The following is a 20672-nucleotide window of genomic DNA, read 5'->3' as shown; positions in this document are numbered from 1 at the left end:
ATGTGCGGTACAAGGCTCCTGGAAGGTCCCTGGCTAGAGCCGTTAGAGATAACCGCATAGCTACTGTCAAAAAGGATGGATTGCACCTGTTGCCATAACATCGATGAAGAAATCATAAACTCTAGACGAACTTTGCTTCATTATAATACCAAAACACACCTCCTGGTCAAAAGCTACCCGCCTCCAAGACTTACCACGCCTCGGAGAGACCTTCACTGTGCCTGCGTAAAGGACATTTACATATGCTAATGATTTCCCGGAAGTTTAATGAATATGTATAACTTTTCTTGGAAATCTAATGAATATGTATCAATAAGTCTTAATATAAGGTGTATTGTTTTAGTGACAGGTGTGCGTGGTTCGTGAGAGGACTCGCCCGCGCACCCGGCCGTCAATAAAGAAGTGTCTGCTTATCTACACTAAATTGGTGTTGATAAGTTCTTCATTCCGAGCTTTTCGGTAACAGCAGGAGCTGGCTCAGACCATTTTGGCAGGTCAGGACAGGCGGGGGCTTGGTAGCACGCATTCAAAGGCCAGGGTTGTATTTTTCCCTTCTGTGGCATGACAAGGGCAAAAAACACAGGAGAGTATCCCTTCAGAAAAAAGGTCTGAGGCAGATGAATGGGGTAGTATACTCCTGGAGGTGGAGGCCTGGGCTGGAAGAGTTCGAAGAAGCCAGTACAGAGACAGGCTACTAAGCAGTAACAGCTGGGATGGAGCATCAGGGGTGCCATGTCCCTGGCAGGCCAGAGGGCTGTGCCTGGGGAGGCACCACGGGCATGGCGGAGGGAGCGGGGAGAGCTGAGCTAGGATGCCCCCGGAGGGCTGGCTGCTCCTCGGCGGAGGGTCCTACGTGGGGCTGCCACACCAGTGCGCACGGATCGGATGCCGATGCCTGGCGGACACTGCCCTGAGCCGGTGACAGCCAGATCCAGCCGCCTCGGCAATGGGCAAAACCGGCCCACCGTGCCAGACACAGCCAAGAAGGCGAGCGGCTTGGTGTGCCCCTCAAACAATCAGAGAAGCTTCTCCCTGGTTGTGCACGGAATTCCTCACGGACACCCCCCTTCGCCCAGGTCTCCGCACGCCTCTCAGGCCCGCCCAGGTTCCCGGCTATGTCTAGACCCCGTGTGGCCTTTGAGAGGGCCCGTGGAAGGACATCGCTCTCCTCCAGACTAACAGCCGCAGTCCTCTGCTCCGGGGATTTCTTCTCGGTTTTTTCATTTTTTATTTTTACAGTAGAAGGTCGTCTCATGCCTGGCCGATGGCGTTCTTTCCCATTGTATTCCCATGAACCTGCACTCGAGAAATGCAGGTGTAGCCTGACTTTCCCCAGGTGCTCCGTACGACAAGCCTGATAAACCGAAAGGCTCTGGGAAGCTCATTCTGCAAAGAAAACAGGGCAGAAAGACACATCACTCCTGGAGCGTAAGGAGCGGCGGGAGGCCCCGCGCGTCTCCCTCTGCCAGCCCGGCCCTTGCTCCGGGAGGCGCAGCTCCCGCCCTGGCCGAGGGGACAGCTTCTCTCTCCTTCCCTTCTCCCACCCAGGACCCCTGTCCCCTGCAGAGCAAACGCCCGACCTCAGAGAGCGGGCCGGGCCGCTGTACAAACCGGAGGCTTTCTGGCCCGGGGGCAAATGGAACCTGGGGGAAGTCCTGCTGCCGGGGCAAGGCCTTGGGTGTCCTCCCTGCCACCGCCTGCCCAGCTCGGGCTCGGGCCCTGTCCCGCCACCCCCTCCCTTCGCTGCGGCCTCTGTGCCGCCAGAGTGGCCGGGGAGCGCTCCGGCGCATGGCATGTGGCAGCACCCAGCAGCTCCTCCACCTGCCTCCCCAGCAAAGCCCAGGCCCAGGGATGCCGGCCACCCTGCAGCTGGGTGCGGGGCATCCCCACGGTGCTGCCCGTTGGCTGTCGCCACCCCGACACTCGCGTTCCAGGGCAGCGCGCAGCACACGTGGGTTGGCAAGGCCGTGGCTGGCTCTGCCAGGAGCAGCAGGCACAGGCAGGGAGCTCCGGGCACCCGCACAGCTGTGGGGCCAACCCGGCTCTCGCTCTACTTTTGCTGCCCTTGCCGGGTGCTGCTCAGCCCTCCAAATTTGGCCTGCCACGACTCTCTCGGCCAGGGTTGGGCCCCTGCCCCGGCAAGGACCGTCCACGCTCCTTCTGCCACTGACTTGCTGGCAAACCCGCGTTTCTGCCCTGGCCTCTTGCCCGCACACGCTTCCCGTACCTGCAGAGGGAAGGTCTGGGTCGGCTCTTTCTCTATGTCGTAGCTGAACGTCCCGAGCAGAGTTCCCTCTTCTCCTTCCTCATCCGCTCCCTCGGAGAGAAAGCACAGGGGAGCAGGTCAGGCCCAAGCCAGCCGTGAGAAAACACGCATGCCGGACCTGGGCCCACGACCCGCCCCCTCTCCCACGGCTCCAGCGCAGTCTGGCGCAGCATGCAGTGGAGCTGAGCTGTCGGGCCAAAACGCACGGAGCAGGTCTTAAGATGGGATGACACCCCCCTGCACCTCCCCTGAAATGTCCCCTCAGGGCACAGCAGTGCTCGGGAGAGACCAGCACCTGACGCTCAGCGGATGCGCAGAGACTAGCACGTCCCCCGTACGGCTTTTCCCCAGCGCCCGGTCCCAAGTGCCTGGCAGAGACTTACAGAGACGGTGAAATCTCGGGGGGCGCTGCTGATGTCCCCGAGCGCAGAGGACTTCTTCAAGGGGTGCTGCACAGTGATCGCGGTTGGTTGGACTCGTGCGGGCAACCTAATGACCAGCTGGCTCCGAGACGTTTGGAAAGGCCAGCAGTATCCCGGGGAAACGTCCAGCTGAAAGCAGAGGGCAACGGCAACGGTTGGGGAGGGCGCGACACGGCCCGCGCTGCTCCCAGTGCGGCCAGAAGCACCGGTGGCACGGCGCCTGCGGGCTGTATTTGTGCTCGAAATGAGTGGCGTGCTGGGAAATGGACAGACGTGCCCGGACGTCTTCCCGGCCAGGGAGAGAGGGCTCACTGAATTCCCCGGGAGAGGAGAATATCCATCATGAAACACCCGATACCCCGCACCTGAGTCAGGGCTGTGAAGAAGGCTCGCTCTTCGCCCAGCAGCTCTGCATCTTCCCCTACCCCCGCCTCGCCCCATCTAACGGAGCCGGGGGAGCCAACTTGGGGTCGCGAAGGAGAATGGTAGAATCGTAGAATCCTTTAGGTTGGAGAAGACCCTTAAGATCATCGAGTCCAACCGTAAAGCTAACAGTGCCAAGTCCGCCAACAACCCGTGTCCCTAAGCGCCACGTCTACACGTCTTTCGAACATCTCCAGGGATGGTCGCTCCACCACTTCCCGGGGCAGCCCAGCCTGTTCCGATGCTTGACAACCCTTTCGGTGAAGACAGTTTTCCTAACAGCCCATCTAAACCTCCCTTGAGCCGTTTCCTCTCGTCCTATCGCTTGTTCCTTGGGAGAAGAGACCGACACCCACCTCGCTACAACCTCCTTTCAGGTAGTTGTAGAGAGCAATAAGGTCTCCCCTCAGCCTCCTCCTCCTCCTCCTCCGGCTACACAACCCCAGTCCTGTCGGCTGCTCCTCACAGGACTTGTTCTCTAGACCCTTCGCCAGCTCCGTTGCTCTGCTTTGGATGCGCTCCGGCACCCCAGTGTCCTTCTTGTAGCGAGGGGCCCAAAACTGAACACGGCATTCAAGGTGCGGCCTCACCGGTGCCGAGTACAAAGGGGTGAGCACTTCCCTAGTCCTGCTGGCCACACTATTTCTGATACAAGCCGGGATGCTGTTGGAGCCAAGTCCAGGAAGCGGCACCGAGCCTTGTTGAGTCTCGTGCGATTGGCCTCAGCCCATCGATCCAGCCTGTCCAGATCCCTCTGTGGAGCCTTGCTACCCTCAAGCAGACCAACCCTCCCGCCCAACTCGGTGTCGTCTGCAAGCTTGCTGGGGGTGCACTCGGTCCCCTCATCCCGATCGCCCCGATCGGAGAAGCTCCTTCACCCAGCGGCGGCCAGGGACGGTGGGCAGGACGCAGCTCAGCTCAGCTCAGCCCAGCTCCTGGGGGAAGCTGCTGGTTTCTAGCGAGCCGAGCCCCGTGTGAGGCCCCAGGTGTCTGGCACCTGACCAGGGCCACGGGCTTCAGCAATACCACTGGCCTGAGGGGAGACGCCCCGGGGCTTGCCCTCACCCTTACCAGGGGGAACAAAACCAGCCCTGATGATTTCTGCTACCATACCTGCACAAAAGTATTCGGACGGTTCAGATCACAAAGGAACCGGAACACGCGGCAGGGCCATGCATAGCTCCTGGGTGATCTCTGCAGGTCGATGGTGACCCCTGAAGGGAGAAGAGAGCAGCTGACTGTCAGAGGCCCCGGGCTCGGAGGGCCCAGTGGCTGTAGGGTATTTCTAAGGCTGCCGGCCAGTGCCGTGCCCAGCCCCGTGCCCTTGGGAGGTGACGCAGGCAAGGAGGGGATCCCCGTGCCCAGTGACAGCCCAGTCTCTCTCACCGCTGCACAGAGAGAAGGCCTGCGGGGGCTGGGAGGCTGCAAGCCCCCACGGAAGGGCAGGGGGCCCAAGCTGAGGCCCTGCTGCATGGAGAGCAAAGGACGACCCGACCACTCGCTTTCAGTCCCCACGAAAGCTCAGCGGAGAGGGCGAGCACAGGAGTGCTGGCAGGGGCACCTGCGTGGGGCCCGAGGGTGAGCCCAAGGGACCCGCTCCGCCACAGGCACGCGGTCGGGCCCTGCGACTCCATCTCACCTCCCCCGGCCTCAGAGAGCAGGGTCTGCGGCTCGGCCTCCTCTGGGGCGTGCCAAGCAGGAGCCCAGCGCAACAAGACCCGCCTGTCCGCATCCATACCTGTGCTTTTCAGAGCCCAGGCAGACACCGGGACGTTCTCTTCCAAAGGCATCGCAGACATTGCCGTTCTCATGTCCTCAAGTTCCTGGGAACGACAGAAATGAACACGGAGGATGACCACATCAGCAGGCCATTCAGCGTGGCCGCGGACGGAGTCCTGCACGGCCCAGAGCAAAGGAAGGAGCCCACGTCAGAAAGCACAGGACAAGCCTTGTCCAAACGGCTGCCAGGCTCAAAGCCTTCTGACGAGAAGAGCGAGGGCTCGGCAAGAGCGTTCGCGTCCACGGCCATAGTGCGGGCGTGGGTCTGGGCCCCGCAGCCTCGTCTCCACCTCCACGCTGCCCATCTCAGCCTGGAGGCGGGCTCGGCCCTGCCAGGGCCAGATGCTCCCGGGAGGGCATTTGTGTCTCGCTGCTCTCTGAGGCCAGGCCAGAACTACCAGAGGCCCCAGCGCGCCGGGAGAAGGATTTCGGCAGTCCTCCCCTGCCGGACGTGGCCCAGTTAAACTTGGCCAGAGGAAGGGGCTTTGTAGCGGAGAAGCTCAACCACCAACCCCCGGTAAGGGGGGCGGGGGTGGAGTGAGCAGGAGAGCCCCGCTAGCAGCCCCAGGAAAGCACCCTGTGCAGGGCCCTGCTTGTCCCAGCCCTCTTGCCCAAAGCGCAGGATCACCTTCTTCACACGGCTCATCTGTGCAACCAGGCACGCCATCTCCTTCCTCAGCTCTTGCACCTCCTGGGCTTGTTCCTCCAGCAGAGCAACCGCGTTCCTGCAGAATGCCGGGAAAGCGGGTCTTGTCAGGGAGCTGCTCAGCCCCTCCCAGAGCCCGCGAGCTCGGAGACGAGCAGAGGCACGGGTGCTCGAGCCCCCTTTCCTTTCCCTTTCCCTTTCCCTGCTCTGCGAGTGCTTCCCTTCAGCTCCAGCTTCAGCAAAAGGCGAAGAGAGAGAAAGGCACGAGGCCTGGGCACTACGCACGGGAGTGCAAACAGCACAAGGCCGGCTCCCGCTACCCCACCGGGTAAGCTGTGGGCCGGGAGAGGGCTCTTACCACATGGCCTTCAGCTCGCCCACAGGCTGCTCCAGCAGCACCTGAAAGGGAAAGGCTCTCCGCTTGAGTCCCAGAGCTGCCGGGGCTCCCCAGAGCCGGCGGCTCTAGCAAGGCCCAGCAGAAGCTGCTGCCGCTTCTTTGGGTCGCAGCCTGGAGACGGAGGATTCGGCCATTTACCCAACCACCGTCAGCAGTGCTCCTCTGTGGGACTTTCCTGCCCCGCAACAACAGTCACTGACCTGTGGCACCTTCTCTGCCCACAGCACCCTCACGGGCAGCGAGGTCCCGCAGTAGGCCCCAGCTGTAATTCACATCACCGAGAGAGAGTTACTTCACTAGCGCTTCTAACGATGCCCGTAGTCCCGCTGTCTCCTCCCGCACCAGGGTGGCAAGAGGTTTGCCGAGAGCTTCGCTCCCTGCTGCCGTGAGCACCGACACCTGGCTCCACAGGCTGCGAGAGAGACGCCTCTCCATCCCCGCCCTGCACGGCACCACCAAGGAGCCTCACTTCAGCTGGGCTCCGCTTCCCAAGCAATGCCCAGCTCTGGCCCTGCCTGTCACCGTTTCCGCTTCCTCCAGCGTGGACGGAGCTCCCTGAGCTGCAGAAGTGGGAGGCTGGAAGGGCCCCACGGGCATTCCAGCACCTCTCCCTCGCACCGAAGCTTGCATCCCGCACCGCCGTGCTACCGTGAGCAGCCGGTGAACACTCACCGAGAGCGGCTACGAAGATGAGGCACAGGATCATAAAGAGCCCGCTCCTCTTCTGGGTGATCTTCTTCCTGCAAAAGAGGGAGTCCTGGCGTTACCAGTGCTCAGGGGCTGGGGCAGACCCCTCCCTGTAGGGAGGCGTTTTCACCTGCAAGCTGAGAAGCACCAGTTCTGGAGGTCAGCTGCTGACAGAAAGCTGACAGGCCAGCCCCCTTCCAGAGGAGCACGGTTTCTGTCTGCACCCTTCGACACGGCAGGCAGAGCTTGTCCAAAAGCGCGCTCCGAGATCGCCCTCGGACACACAGTTAAAATGACCCGGGGCAGTAAGCAGACCTGGCCAGGGAAAGCCGCGCTCGGGCGGTCTCTGCTGTGCGCTCGCCTTCCCTTTCGCTAAGGCGGCAGGCCTGGTTGCGCTTGAGATGAAACACCTCTTGTTTTGGGGTGTTTCCACGGCACTAGGCGGAGCAGCAGGCACTTACTGCTCTCCTTCCACCGCCCCCACGGGTCCACCCCCTTTCCCCCAGCCGCCAGAGGCTGGTCAAGGCCACGGCAAAGCCTTCTGCTGCAGAGGCTCGGCCCTGACCCTGAGCACTCCGCTGCGCCCAAGTTACCTCCCCGGCGGCCGAGGTTTCGGCCGCTGACGCGCGCGCCGAGTGGGGCTGCCAAGGGATTCTGCTCTCGTTGCTCTCCAAGCAGCTGCCCCGGCGCGGGCAGCACCTGACCTGCTGCCAGCAGGAGCCACGCTCTCCCGGTCCGGAGCACCGCCAGCCTCCCCCCGACCCACCGGCACCCCGCTCCGTGTCCACGTCGGACACGTGCTGTACTCACACAGTGGAGACGCAGGTGCTGAGGTGTGCCTGGAGGGACACCAGCGCCAGCGCCAGACGGCCGGAAACGGCCGAGACCAAGCCTGGGAAAGAAACGGGAGAAAACGCTGAGGACCCTTCCTGAGGACACCCGTTGGGACGCATGTCAGACCCTGCGGGGAGGCGGGCGCTGGTCCCACGCACTCCCTCCCCAGGGCAGCAGCAAGGGCAGGGCCAGGGATTTGCCCTGGCGAGGGGGCAGCTGGGTGCACCCTGGGAGGAAAGGACTGAGGGCTGGGCAGGATCCCCTCGCAGGCACGGCACTGACGGCTCGTCCGGGGAAGTAGGGCGGCACGAGGCTCTGGCCTCTGGGCTCCCACCATACGGGTGTACCCCATGGTTGCTAGAGGATCCCCCAAAGACGTGGACATGGTAGCCAGCTCGGTCGTGGTGACGTAGCTGAGACGGCCCCAGGCTTTCCTCGGAGCAGGATGACGCTGGCTCTGCAGGGCTGTCAGGCCCGGCCCCAACCATGGGGTGACAGGCAGCCTCTTCTCCTCACCCCTCGCTGGCTCGTTTGACCCCAGCCCCCGGTGTCCCTGGGGCGGGCAGGAGGGAACAGGAGGCTCTCAGGCGTCTTTCCCGAGGAAGCCGTCTGCCCCGTGGCCAGGTGCTAGCAGCCTGCGAGCGCTCGCCCTCCCCGTTTGATTCAAGCTCCCGGCAAAAACCTGCCGGGCAGAGTCCTGCCCAGAGCAGGGCAGCCTGCAGTCCCCCCTCCCGTGCAGTCGTGCCGGCACCATCTCCTCCAGCTCTGGTGCAGAGGAGCTCTGTGGGCGCATCCCAGAGGACTTTGCGGAGCAAAGCAGCGTTGAACTTACTCTCGTTCTCTCGAGAGCTGTCCCTGCAGCATGCAGGCCCTTGCTGGGTCATGACCTGGGCCGCCTGAGGATGAGTGAGCCTGGGGAAGGAAAAAGACAGAGAGAGCCCTGTCGCGCGCTGCCTCCGCGCCGTGCGACGCGACGCGACGCGACGCGGTGCCGGCGGGAGCTGCCCGCGCAGAGATCCTGGCCAGAAGACAGGCCTTGGGAAGGCTCCCAGGAGACGGCCCGGCCGTGGCGGGAAAGGGAAGCTGCAGCAAGGCGGCAGAGCCGCTTCCACCCTCTCCTCCTCTGCCCACCGGGCCCTGGGGCACCAACCTGCCCTTGGGCGGGCATCCCAGCGGCCCCGTGTCGTCCGGGGAGAGGGCGCAGGCCGCCCTCCTCCAAAGCCCCCCACCTCTTCCCGAGGCCCCTGCAGCTCAAGGGCCAGAGCCCTCCCCAAAACACCCCGTGGCTGCTCTCCGCAGCAGAGACCCGGCGAGGAGAGGGCTGAGCTCTGCCACGGCTCTGCCAGAGGCTGCCGGGACGCACCTGCACAGTGCCTGCGGCAGCAGCCCCCGGAGATGGCTGGTGCGGGAGAGCAGCAGGGATATCCCGAGCCCCCTGGCCAGGACCCCCGGCCGGCGCCAGCAGCAGCACTGCAGGGGTTCACGCCAGGGGGTCGGAGGGGCTTTCAGCGAGTTTCCCAAGCCCCACGGCTGCTGCTCTGCACATAGCCCTTGTCAGCTTCCCCGCCGCGTCCCCCGCCAGCCCCGCATTAGGCTCTGCCTGTGCTACCCCCCAGCTGAGGCCCCCAGGAGGAACAAATCCCCCATACACGTACTCATTCTCCGAGTCGCTGCCAGCGCTCCTGCCTGACGGGGCGCTCGGTGCCCCTTGTGATTTCCGGGGAGCCTTTCTCCGCCTCATGTTGGGGAGAAAGCAAGCTCTCCAGCAATCTTACAGCCTCTCCTTCAGCCCCAGGAGTTTTGCCTGCCCAGGGCACGGCCGCTCAGGCAAAAGCTCCAAACCGATCCCTGGCAGAAGCGCTCCTGCCACAGGCGCACAGCCACCAGGACAGGGTGAGCTGCTTCCAGCCAGGCAGTCGTGGCCCGGGGTGCCACGTGGCTGAGCAAGGCCCTGATCTCACAGAGGCCTGGGCCCGCATGGTGTGAGGTCATGGCTGTGACATCACAGACGGGGCCACGAGGGGGCGGGAGATGGGGAGAGACCCTGCAGTTTTCCTGGCGCAGCCCATCCGCAGCCAGCCCGGGCCCTGACCCGGGGAGTGCTGGGGTGCGGGTGGGGGGCAGCACTGGCTGCCCCGGGAGCTCCCCCGGGAGCCAGTGCATCCGAGCCCCCGAGCCTTGTTGGGCCCTGTGCCGGGTGCCGCACGTTGCGTCCCCTGGGCAGGGCTCAGCACCCCTAGAGAGCCCCCGGGAAACAGAAACGGAGGGTGGGCGGAGGTTTTTGCTCTCGCCTGACCCAACAGCTGCTTCAGGCGGTGTTTCTGCTCCTTGAGTCTTCTCTTCTGCAGAGAAGAAGGGAAACGAAGCATTCCCTTGTGCTGGTGGAGGTGGAACGGTGCCTCTGTGTAAGGCAGAGGGGTTTTTCCCAGCCATGCTGACCCTGCCTTAGTGGCCGTCCCCCCGCACCGGGCCTGCCTGCGCGGGAGTTGACTTTCCTCCTAGCAGCCCGTACGGTGCCGTGGTTTGCATCTGTGGCTGAAAGGGCGTTGATGACGCACCATTGTTTCAGCTACTGCTGAACGATGCTTACGGAGCATCGAGCTGTCTCCGTCTCTCGCTCTGTCCCCTCGAGCGAAGAGGCTGGGGGTGGGCAAGAGCTTGGGAGGGGACGGAGCCAGGACAGCCGACCCCAACTGACCAAAGGGCTATTCCATGCCGTGTAACGTCGTGCTCAGCGATAAAGACGGGGGCTCTGGTCTTTGCAAAGTAGCCGTTGCTTGGAGACTGGCTGGGCATCAGCCTGCCTGCGCAAGGTGATGAGTGACGGCTGTGGCGCGCCTGGGGTTTTTTTTCCCCTCTTTCCTTCGCTTATTGAAGTGTTCGTATCCCGACGCACAAGTTTTCTCCTCTTCTCTTCTTGCCGTGGGCTCCGAGCAGAGCCCCTGGAGACCAGGACGGCCTGGGAAGTCCAAGTGACGTTTCCTGGTGGAGCGGTGGGCTGCCAAGAGGGACGTTAGCCGGTGCTCACGCAAAAGGGAGGCCCCTGGCTAGAGGCAAGCAGCTGGTAGCGCTGGAGCGGCCCCGTAGAGAGCTGCTGGCGGAGCTGCCCAGACAGGAGAAGTCCGAGTAGCCAGCTGGTAGGCACCAGCTGTAATTCCCATCACCAAGAGATCCTGCCATGGTGCTCAGGGCCCCACAGCGACTCCCCGTTTCCCCTCCCTTCTGCGGTGAGCACCAACACCGGGCTCCACGGGCTGGGGGAAGACCCCTCCACCCGCCCCCCCGCACGGTGCCCCTGACAAGCCCCACTTCAGCTGGCCTCTGCTTCTCAAGCGACGGACAGGTCTGGCGCTGGCTGCCCCCCCATCCCTACGTGTCTGGGCCCACAGGCCATCAGGGGGAGCTGTGCCACCTGTGCCAAGGCACTTTGTCCCTTGGGTGATTCCACCAGCACCACCCAACAGCCCTCGTGCCTGCCAGGTGCCCCCGTGTTGCCACCAGCCCCCCGTGGCTGTCCTGGCCCCTACTTCCTTCTCCGGATCCCACAGGTTCCCAGAGGCTCCCAGAGGTTTCCCAGCTGCCCCTACCTGGGACCCCCACTGCCCCCGGGGGCCCCGGGGGACCCCGGACACCTCCGGAGCCCTCCTGTCCTGGCTTCCCTGGCTGCTTCCAGCTGCCGTGAGGCACCGGTGCCCCGTGCCCAGGCACGTGCCCTCCCCTGGTGGCTGCTGCCAGCCCGTCGCACGTTGCGCAGCCCTTCGCATGCCTGTGCCCTTCCACAAGGCCCCCGTGGCGAGGCCGGAGCGTCAGGGGTGCCATGTCCCTGGCAGGCCAGAGGGCTGTGCCTGGGGAGGCACCACGGGCATGGCGGAGGGAGCGGGGAGAGCTGAGCTAGGATGCCCCCGGAGGGCTGGCTGCTCCTCGGCGGAGGGTCCTACGTGGGGCTGCCACACCAGTGCGCACGGATCGGATGCCGATGCCTGGCGGACACTGCCCTGAGCCGGTGACAGCCAGATCCAGCCGCCTCGGCAATGGGCAAAACCGGCCCACCGTGCCAGACACAGCCAAGAAGGCGAGCGGCTTGGTGTGCCCCTCAAACAATCAGAGAAGCTTCTCCCTGGTTGTGCACGGAATTCCTCACGGACACCCCCCTTCGCCCAGGTCTCCGCACGCCTCTCAGGCCCGCCCAGGTTCCCGGCTATGTCTAGACCCCGTGTGGCCTTTGAGAGGGCCCGTGGAAGGACATCGCTCTCCTCCAGACTAACAGCCGCAGTCCTCTGCTCCGGGGATTTCTTCTCGGTTTTTTCATTTTTTATTTTTACAGTAGAAGGTCGTCTCATGCCTGGCCGATGGCGTTCTTTCCCATTGTATTCCCATGAACCTGCACTCGAGAAATGCAGGTGTAGCCTGACTTTCCCCAGGTGCTCCGTACGACAAGCCTGATAAACCGAAAGGCTCTGGGAAGCTCATTCTGCAAAGAAAACAGGGCAGAAAGACACATCACTCCTGGAGCGTAAGGAGCGGCGGGAGGCCCCGCGCGTCTCCCTCTGCCAGCCCGGCCCTTGCTCCGGGAGGCGCAGCTCCCGCCCTGGCCGAGGGGACAGCTTCTCTCTCCTTCCCTTCTCCCACCCAGGACCCCTGTCCCCTGCAGAGCAAACGCCCGACCTCAGAGAGCGGGCCGGGCCGCTGTACAAACCGGAGGCTTTCTGGCCCGGGGGCAAATGGAACCTGGGGGAAGTCCTGCTGCCGGGGCAAGGCCTTGGGTGTCCTCCCTGCCACCGCCTGCCCAGCTCGGGCTCGGGCCCTGTCCCGCCACCCCCTCCCTTCGCTGCGGCCTCTGTGCCGCCAGAGTGGCCGGGGAGCGCTCCGGCGCATGGCATGTGGCAGCACCCAGCAGCTCCTCCACCTGCCTCCCCAGCAAAGCCCAGGCCCAGGGATGCCGGCCACCCTGCAGCTGGGTGCGGGGCATCCCCACGGTGCTGCCCGTTGGCTGTCGCCACCCGACACTCGCGTTCCAGGGCAGCGCGCAGCACACGTGGGTTGGCAAGGCCGTGGCTGGCTCTGCCAGGAGCAGCAGGCACAGGCAGGGAGCTCCGGGCACCCGCACAGCTGTGGGGCCAACCCGGCTCTCGCTCTACTTTTGCTGCCCTTGCCGGGTGCTGCTCAGCCCTCCAAATTTGGCCTGCCACGACTCTCTCGGCCAGGGTTGGGCCCCTGCCCCGGCAAGGACCGTCCACGCTCCTTCTGCCACTGACTTGCAGGCAAACCCGCGTTTCTGCCCTGGCCTCTTGCCCGCACACGCTTCCCGTACCTGCAGAGGGAAGGTCTGGGTCGGCTCTTTCTCTATGTCGTAGCTGAACGTCCCGAGCAGAGTTCCCTCTTCTCCTTCCTCATCCGCTCCCTCGCAGAGAAAGCACAGGGGAGCAGGTCAGGCCCAAGCCAGCCGTGAGAAAACACGCATGCCGGACCTGGGCCCACGACCCGCCCCCTCTCCCGCGGCTCCAGCGCAGTCTGGCGCAGCATGCAGTGGAGCTGAGCTGTCGGGCCAAAACGCACGGAGCAGGTCTTAAGATGGGATGACACCCCCCTGCACCTCCCCTGAAATGTCCCCTCAGGGCACAGCAGTGCTCGGGAGAGACCAGCACCTGACGCTCAGCGGATGCGCAGAGACTAGCACGTCCCCCGTACGGCTTTTCCCCAGCGCCCGGTCCCAAGTGCCTGGCAGAGACTTACAGAGACGGTGAAATCTCGGGGGGCGCTGCTGATGTCCCCGAGCGCAGAGGACTTCTTCAAGGGGTGCTGCACAGTGATCGCGGTTGGTTGGACTCGTGCGGGCAACCTAATGACCAGCTGGCTCCGAGACGTTTGGAAAGGCCAGCAGTATCCCGGGGAAACGTCCAGCTGAAAGCAGAGGGCAACGGCAACGGTTGGGGAGGGCGCGACACGGCCCGCGCTGCTCCCAGTGCGGCCAGAAGCACCGGTGGCACGGCGCCTGCGGGCTGTATTTGTGCTCGAAATGAGTGGCGTGCTGGGAAATGGACAGACGTGCCCGGACGTCTTCCCGGCCAGGGAGAGAGGGCTCACTGAATTCCCCGGGAGAGGAGAATATCCATCATGAAACACCCGATACCCCGCACCTGAGTCAGGGCTGTGAAGAAGGCTCGCTCTTCGCCCAGCAGCTCTGCATCTTCCCCTACCCCCGCCTCGCCCCATCTAACGGAGCCGGGGGAGCCAACTTGGGGTCGCGAAGGAGAATGGTAGAATCGTAGAATCCTTTAGGTTGGAGAAGACCCTTAAGATCATCGAGTCCAACCGTAAAGCTAACAGTGCCAAGTCCGCCAACAACCCGTGTCCCTAAGCGCCACGTCTACACGTCTTTCGAACATCTCCAGGGATGGTCGCTCCACCACTTCCCGGGGCAGCCCAGCCTGTTCCGATGCTTGACAACCCTTTCGGTGAAGACAGTTTTCCTAACAGCCCATCTAAACCTCCCTTGAGCCGTTTCCTCTCGTCCTATCGCTTGTTCCTTGGGAGAAGAGACCGACACCCACCTCGCTACAACCTCCTTTCAGGTAGTTGTAGAGAGCAATAAGGTCTCCCCTCAGCCTCCTCCTCCTCCTCCTCCTCCTCCTCCTCCGGCTACACAACCCCAGTCCTGTCGGCTGCTCCTCACAGGACTTGTTCTCTAGACCCTTCGCCAGCTCCGTTGCTCTGCTTTGGATGCGCTCCGGCACCCCAGTGTCCTTCTTGTAGCGAGGGGCCCAAAACTGAACACGGCATTCAAGGTGCGGCCTCACCGGTGCCGAGTACAAAGGGGTGAGCACTTCCCTAGTCCTGCTGGCCACACTATTTCTGATACAAGCCGGGATGCTGTTGGAGCCAAGTCCAGGAAGCGGCACCGAGCCTTGTTGAGTCTCGTGCGATTGGCCTCAGCCCATCGATCCAGCCTGTCCAGATCCCTCTGTGGAGCCTTGCTACCCTCAAGCAGACCAACCCTCCCGCCCAACTCGGTGTCGTCTGCAAGCTTGCTGGGGGTGCACTCGGTCCCCTCATCCCGATCGCCCCGATCGGAGAAGCTCCTTCACCCAGCGGCGGCCAGGGACGGTGGGCAGGACGCAGCTCAGCTCAGCTCAGCCCAGCTCCTGGGGGAAGCTGCTGGTTTCTAGCGAGCCGAGCCCCGTGTGAGGCCCCAGGTGTCTGGCACCTGACCAGGGCCACGGGCTTCAGCAATACCACTGGCCTGAGGGGAGACGCCCCGGGGCTTGCCCTCACCCTTACCAGGGGGAACAAAACCAGCCCTGATGATTTCTGCTACCATACCTGCACAAAAGTATTCGGACGGTTCAGATCACAAAGGAACCGGAACACGCGGCAGGGCCATGCATAGCTCCTGGGTGATCTCTGCAGGTCGATGGTGACCCCTGAAGGGAGAAGAGAGCAGCTGACTGTCAGAGGCCCCGGGCTCGGAGGGCCCAGTGGCTGTAGGGTATTTCTAAGGCTGCCGGCCAGTGCCGTGCCCAGCCCCGTGCCCTTGGGAGGTGACGCAGGCAAGGAGGGGATCCCCGTGCCCAGTGACAGCCCAGTCTCTCTCACCGCTGCACAGAGAGAAGGCCTGCGGGGGCTGGGAGGCTGCAAGCCCCCACGGAAGGGCAGGGGGCCCAAGCTGAGGCCCTGCTGCATGGAGAGCAAAGGACGACCCGACCACTCGCTTTCAGTCCCCACGAAAGCTCAGCGGAGAGGGCGAGCACAGGAGTGCTGGCAGGGGCACCTGCGTGGGGCCCGAGGGTGAGCCCAAGGGACCCGCTCCGCCACAGGCACGCGGTCGGGCCCTGCGACTCCATCTCACCTCCCCCGGCCTCAGAGAGCAGGGTCTGCGGCTCGGCCTCCTCTGGGGCGTGCCAAGCAGGAGCCCAGCGCAACAAGACCCGCCTGTCCGCATCCATACCTGTGCTTTTCAGAGCCCAGGCAGACACCGGGACGTTCTCTTCCAAAGGCATCGCAGACATTGCCGTTCTCATGTCCTCAAGTTCCTGGGAACGACAGAAATGAACACGGAGGATGACCACATCAGCAGGCCATTCAGCGTGGCCGCGGACGGAGTCCTGCACGGCCCAGAGCAAAGGAAGGAGCCCACGTCAGAAAGCACAGGACAAGCCTTGTCCAAACGGCTGCCAGGCTCAAAGCCTTCTGACGAGAAGAGCGAGGGCTCGGCAAGAGCGTTCGCGTCCACGGCCATAGTGCGGGCGTGGGTCTGGGCCCCGCAGCCTCGTCTCCACCTCCACGCTGCCCATCTCAGCCTGGAGGCGGGCTCGGCCCTGCCAGGGCCAGATGCTCCCGGGAGGGCATTTGTGTCTCGCTGCTCTCTGAGGCCAGGCCAGAACTACCAGAGGCCCCAGCGCGCCGGGAGAAGGATTTCGGCAGTCCTCCCCTGCCGGACGTGGCCCAGTTAAACTTGGCCAGAGGAAGGGGCTTTGTAGCGGAGAAGCTCAACCACCAACCCCCGGTAAGGGGGGCGGGGGTGGAGTGAGCAGGAGAGCCCCGCTAGCAGCCCCAGGAAAGCACCCTGTGCAGGGCCCTGCTTGTCCCAGCCCTCTTGCCCAAAGCGCAGGATCACCTTCTTCACACGGCTCATCTGTGCAACCAGGCACGCCATCTCCTTCCTCAGCTCTTGCACCTCCTGGGCTTGTTCCTCCAGCAGAGCAACCGCGTTCCTGCAGAATGCCGGGAAAGCGGGTCTTGTCAGGGAGCTGCTCAGCCCCTCCCAGAGCCCGCGAGCTCGGAGACGAGCAGAGGCACGGGTGCTCGAGCCCCCTTTCCTTTCCCTTTCCCTTTCCCTGCTCTGCGAGTGCTTCCCTTCAGCTCCAGCTTCAGCAAAAGGCGAAGAGAGAGAAAGGCACGAGGCCTGGGCACTACGCACGGGAGTGCAAACAGCACAAGGCCGGCTCCCGCTACCCCACCGGGTAAGCTGTGGGCCGGGAGAGGGCTCTTACCACATGGCCTTCAGCTCGCCCACAGGCTGCTCCAGCAGCACCTGAAAGGGAAAGGCTCTCCGCTTGAGTCCCAGAGCTGCCGGGGCTCCCCAGAGCCGGCGGCTCTAGCAAGGCCCAGCAGAAGCTGCTGCCGCTTCTTTGGGTCGCAGCCTGGAGACGGAGGATTCGGCCATTTACCCAACCACCGTCAGCAGTGCTCCTCTGTGGGACTTTCCTGCCCCGCAACAACAGTCACTGACCTGTGGCACCTTCTCTGCCCACAGCACCCTCACGGGCAGCGAGGTCCCGCAGTAGGCCCCAGCTGTAATTCACATCACCGAGAGAGAGTTACTTCACTAGCGCTTCTAACGATGCCCGTAGTCCCGCTGTCTCCTCCCGCACCAGGGTGGCAAGAGGTTTGCCGAGAGCTTCGCTCCCTGCTGCCGTGAGCACCGACACCTGGCTCCACAGGCTGCGAGAGAGACGCCTCTCCATCCCCGCCCTGCACGGCACCACCAAGGAGCCTCACTTCAGCTGGGCTCCGCTTCCCAAGCAATGCCCAGCTCTGGCCCTGCCTGTCACCGTTTCCGCTTCCTCCAGCGTGGACGGAGCTCCCTGAGCTGCAGAAGTGGGAGGCTGGAAGGGCCCCACGGGCATTCCAGCACCTCTCCCTCGCACCGAAGCTTGCATCCCGCACCGCCGTGCTACCGTGAGCAGCCGGTGAACACTCACCGAGAGCGGCTACGAAGATGAGGCACAGGATCATAAAGAGCCCGCTCCTCTTCTGGGTGATCTTCTTCCTGCAAAAGAGGGAGTCCTGGCGTTACCAGTGCTCAGGGGCTGGGGCAGACCCCTCCCTGTAGGGAGGCGTTTTCACCTGCAAGCTGAGAAGCACCAGTTCTGGAGGTCAGCTGCTGACAGAAAGCTGACAGGCCAGCCCCCTTCCAGAGGAGCACGGTTTCTGTCTGCACCCTTCGACACGGCAGGCAGAGCTTGTCCAAAAGCGCGCTCCGAGATCGCCCTCGGACACACAGTTAAAATGACCCGGGGCAGTAAGCAGACCTGGCCAGGGAAAGCCGCGCTCGGGCGGTCTCTGCTGTGCGCTCGCCTTCCCTTTCGCTAAGGCGGCAGGCCTGGTTGCGCTTGAGATGAAACACCTCTTGTTTTGGGGTGTTTCCACGGCACTAGGCGGAGCAGCAGGCACTTACTGCTCTCCTTCCACCGCCCCCACGGGTCCACCCCCTTTCCCCCAGCCGCCAGAGGCTGGTCAAGGCCACGGCAAAGCCTTCTGCTGCAGAGGCTCGGCCCTGACCCTGAGCACTCCGCTGCGCCCAAGTTACCTCCCCGGCGGCCGAGGTTTCGGCCGCTGACGCGCGCGCCGAGTGGGGCTGCCAAGGGATTCTGCTCTCGTTGCTCTCCAAGCAGCTGCCCCGGCGCGGGCAGCACCTGACCTGCTGCCAGCAGGAGCCACGCTCTCCCGGTCCGGAGCACCGCCAGCCTCCCCCCGACCCACCGGCACCCCGCTCCGTGTCCACGTCGGACACGTGCTGTACTCACACAGTGGAGACGCAGGTGCTGAGGTGTGCCTGGAGGGACACCAGCGCCAGCGCCAGACGGCCGGAAACGGCCGAGACCAAGCCTGGGAAAGAAACGGGAGAAAACGCTGAGGACCCTTCCTGAGGACACCCGTTGGGACGCATGTCAGACCCTGCGGGGAGGCGGGCGCTGGTCCCACGCACTCCCTCCCCAGGGCAGCAGCAAGGGCAGGGCCAGGGATTTGCCCTGGCGAGGGGGCAGCTGGGTGCACCCTGGGAGGAAAGGACTGAGGGCTGGGCAGGATCCCCTCGCAGGCACGGCACTGACGGCTCGTCCGGGGAAGTAGGGCGGCACGAGGCTCTGGCCTCTGGGCTCCCACCATACGGGTGTACCCCATGGTTGCTAGAGGATCCCCCAAAGACGTGGACATGGTAGCCAGCTCGGTCGTGGTGACGTAGCTGAGACGGCCCCAGGCTTTCCTCGGAGCAGGATGACGCTGGCTCTGCAGGGCTGTCAGGCCCGGCCCCAACCATGGGGTGACAGGCAGCCTCTTCTCCTCACCCCTCGCTGGCTCGTTTGACCCCAGCCCCCGGTGTCCCTGGGGCGGGCAGGAGGGAACAGGAGGCTCTCAGGCGTCTTTCCCGAGGAAGCCGTCTGCCCCGTGGCCAGGTGCTAGCAGCCTGCGAGCGCTCGCCCTCCCCGTTTGATTCAAGCTCCCGGCAAAAACCTGCCGGGCAGAGTCCTGCCCAGAGCAGGGCAGCCTGCAGTCCCCCCTCCCGTGCAGTCGTGCCGGCACCATCTCCTCCAGCTCTGGTGCAGAGGAGCTCTGTGGGCGCATCCCAGAGGACTTTGCGGAGCAAAGCAGCGTTGAACTTACTCTCGTTCTCTCGAGAGCTGTCCCTGCAGCATGCAGGCCCTTGCTGGGTCATGACCTGGGCCGCCTGAGGATGAGTGAGCCTGGGGAAGGAAAAAGACAGAGAGAGCCCTGTCGCGCGCTGCCTCCGCGCCGTGCGACGCGACGCGACGCGACGCGGTGCCGGCGGGAGCTGCCCGCGCAGAGATCCTGGCCAGAAGACAGGCCTTGGGAAGGCTCCCAGGAGACGGCCCGGCCGTGGCGGGAAAGGGAAGCTGCAGCAAGGCGGCAGAGCCGCTTCCACCCTCTCCTCCTCTGCCCACCGGGCCCTGGGGCACCAACCTGCCCTTGGGCGGGCATCCCAGCGGCCCCGTGTCGTCCGGGGAGAGGGCGCAGGCCGCCCTCCTCCAAAGCCCCCCACCTCTTCCCGAGGCCCCTGCAGCTCAAGGGCCAGAGCCCTCCCCAAAACACCCCGTGGCTGCTCTCCGCAGCAGAGACCCGGCGAGGAGAGGGCTGAGCTCTGCCACGGCTCTGCCAGAGGCTGCCGGGACGCACCTGCACAGTGCCTGCGGCAGCAGCCCCCGGAGATGGCTGGTGCGGGAGAGCAGCAGGGATATCCCGAGCCCCCTGGCCAGGACCCCCGGCCGGCGCCAGCAGCAGCACTGCAGGGGTTCACGCCAGGGGGTCGGAGGGGCTTTCAGCGAGTTTCCCAAGCCCCACGGCTGCTGCTCTGCACATAGCCCTTGTCAGCTTCCCCGCCGCGTCCCCCGCCAGCCCCGCATTAGGCTCTGCCTGTGCTACCCCCCAGCTGAGGCCCCCAGGAGGAACAAATCCCCCATACACGTACTCATTCTCCGAGTCGCTGCCAGCGCTCCTGCCTGACGGGGCGCTCGGTGCCCCTTGTGATTTCCGGGGAGCCTTTCTCCGCCTCATGTTGGGGAGAAAGCAAGCTCTCCAGCAATCTTACAGCCTCTCCTTCAGCCCCAGGAGTTTTGCCTGCCCAGGGCACGGCCGCTCAGGCAAAAGCTCCAAACCGATCCCTGGCAGAAGCGCTCCTGCCACAGGCGCACAGCCACCAGGACAGGGTGAGCTGCTTCCAGCCAGGCAGTCGTGGCCCGGGGTGCCACGTGGCTGAGCAAGGCCCTGATCTCACAGAGGCCTGGGCCCGCATGGTGTGAGGTCATGGCTGTGACATCACAGACGGGGCCACGAGGGGGCGGGAGATGGGGAGAGACCCTGCAGTTTTCCTGGCGCAGCCCATCCGCAGCCAGCCCGGGCCCTGACCCGGGGAGTGCTGGGGTGCGGGTGGGGGGCAGCACTGGCTGCCCCGGGAGCTCCCCCGGGAGCCAGTGCATCCGAGCCCCCGAGCCTTGTTGGGCCCTGTGCCGGGTGCCGCACGTTGCGTCCCCTGGGCAGGGCTCAGCACCCCTAGAGAGCCCCCGGGAAACAGAAACGGAGGGTGGGCGGAGGTTTTTGCTCTCGCCTGACCCAACAGCTGCTTCAGGCGGTGTTTCTGCTCCTTGAGTCTTCTCTTCTGCAGAGAAGAAGGGAAACGAAGCATTCCCTTGTGCTGGTGGAGGTGGAACGGTGCCTCTGTGTAAGGCAGAGGGTTTTTTTCCCAGCCATGCTGACCCTGCCTTAGTGGCCGTCCCCCCGCACCGGGCCTGCCTGCGCGGGAGTTGACTTTCCTCCTAGCAGCCCGTACGGTGCCGTGGTTTGCATCTGTGGCTGAAAGGGCGTTGATGACGCACCATTGTTTCAGCTACTGCTGAACGATGCTTACGGAGCATCGAGCTGTCTCCGTCTCTCGCTCTGTCCCCTCGAGCGAAGAGGCTGGGGGTGGGCAAGAGCTTGGGAGGG

At 64.1% G+C, this 20672-nt stretch overlaps 2 protein-coding genes across 2 annotated transcripts; both read right to left on the bottom strand.

The window, feature by feature from the left end:
* Nucleotides 1–735: 735 nt before the first annotated feature.
* Nucleotides 736–6978, bottom strand: LOC115336476 (sperm-associated antigen 4 protein-like). The gene is made up of 9 exons (XM_030003502.2): nt 6606–6978; nt 6134–6195; nt 5895–5935; nt 5519–5615; nt 4850–4934; nt 4225–4325; nt 2650–2817; nt 2228–2317; nt 736–1386 (listed from the first exon to the last, which is right to left on the bottom strand). The coding sequence occupies exons 1-9, from the start codon at nt 6637–6639 to the stop codon at nt 1252–1254; spliced, it is 813 nt and encodes a 270-aa protein (XP_029859362.1). The 5' UTR covers nt 6640–6978; the 3' UTR covers nt 736–1251.
* Nucleotides 6979–11340: 4362 nt separating this feature from the next.
* On the bottom strand, nt 11341–17528 carry LOC115336475 (sperm-associated antigen 4 protein-like). The gene is made up of 9 exons (XM_030003501.2): nt 17156–17528; nt 16684–16745; nt 16445–16485; nt 16069–16165; nt 15400–15484; nt 14775–14875; nt 13188–13355; nt 12766–12855; nt 11341–11925 (listed from the first exon to the last, which is right to left on the bottom strand). The coding sequence occupies exons 1-9, from the start codon at nt 17187–17189 to the stop codon at nt 11791–11793; spliced, it is 813 nt and encodes a 270-aa protein (XP_029859361.1). The 5' UTR covers nt 17190–17528; the 3' UTR covers nt 11341–11790.
* Nucleotides 17529–20672: the final 3144 nt, after the last annotated feature.

The sequence above is a fragment of the Aquila chrysaetos genome, chromosome Z (genome assembly GCF_900496995.4).
Source record: "Aquila chrysaetos chrysaetos chromosome Z, bAquChr1.4, whole genome shotgun sequence".
NCBI classification, from domain to species: domain Eukaryota; kingdom Metazoa; phylum Chordata; class Aves; order Accipitriformes; family Accipitridae; genus Aquila; species Aquila chrysaetos.
The sequence above is the reverse complement of the archived record's forward strand: the minus strand, read 5'-3'. Positions and strand labels throughout refer to the sequence as shown.

Coding starts and splice junctions, on each gene's coding strand:
- LOC115336475 (XM_030003501.2), bottom strand. CDS start 17,189: ATGATCCTGTGCCTCATCTTCGTAGCCGCTCTCG. Junction 16,166..16,444: donor GGCGAGCTGAAGGCCATGTG/GTAAGAGCCCTC, acceptor GGCATTCTGCAG/GAACGCGGTTGCTCTGCTGG. Junction 15,485..16,068: donor AGATGAGCCGTGTGAAGAAG/GTGATCCTGCGC, acceptor TGTCGTTCCCAG/GAACTTGAGGACATGAGAAC.
- LOC115336476 (XM_030003502.2), bottom strand. CDS start 6,639: ATGATCCTGTGCCTCATCTTCGTAGCCGCTCTCG. Junction 5,936..6,133: donor GGGCAGAGAAGGTGCCACAG/GTCAGTGACTGT, acceptor TTTCCCTTTCAG/GTGCTGCTGGAGCAGCCTGT. Junction 2,818..4,224: donor GTCCGAATACTTTTGTGCAG/GTATGGTAGCAG, acceptor CTCTGCTTTCAG/CTGGACGTTTCCCCGGGATA.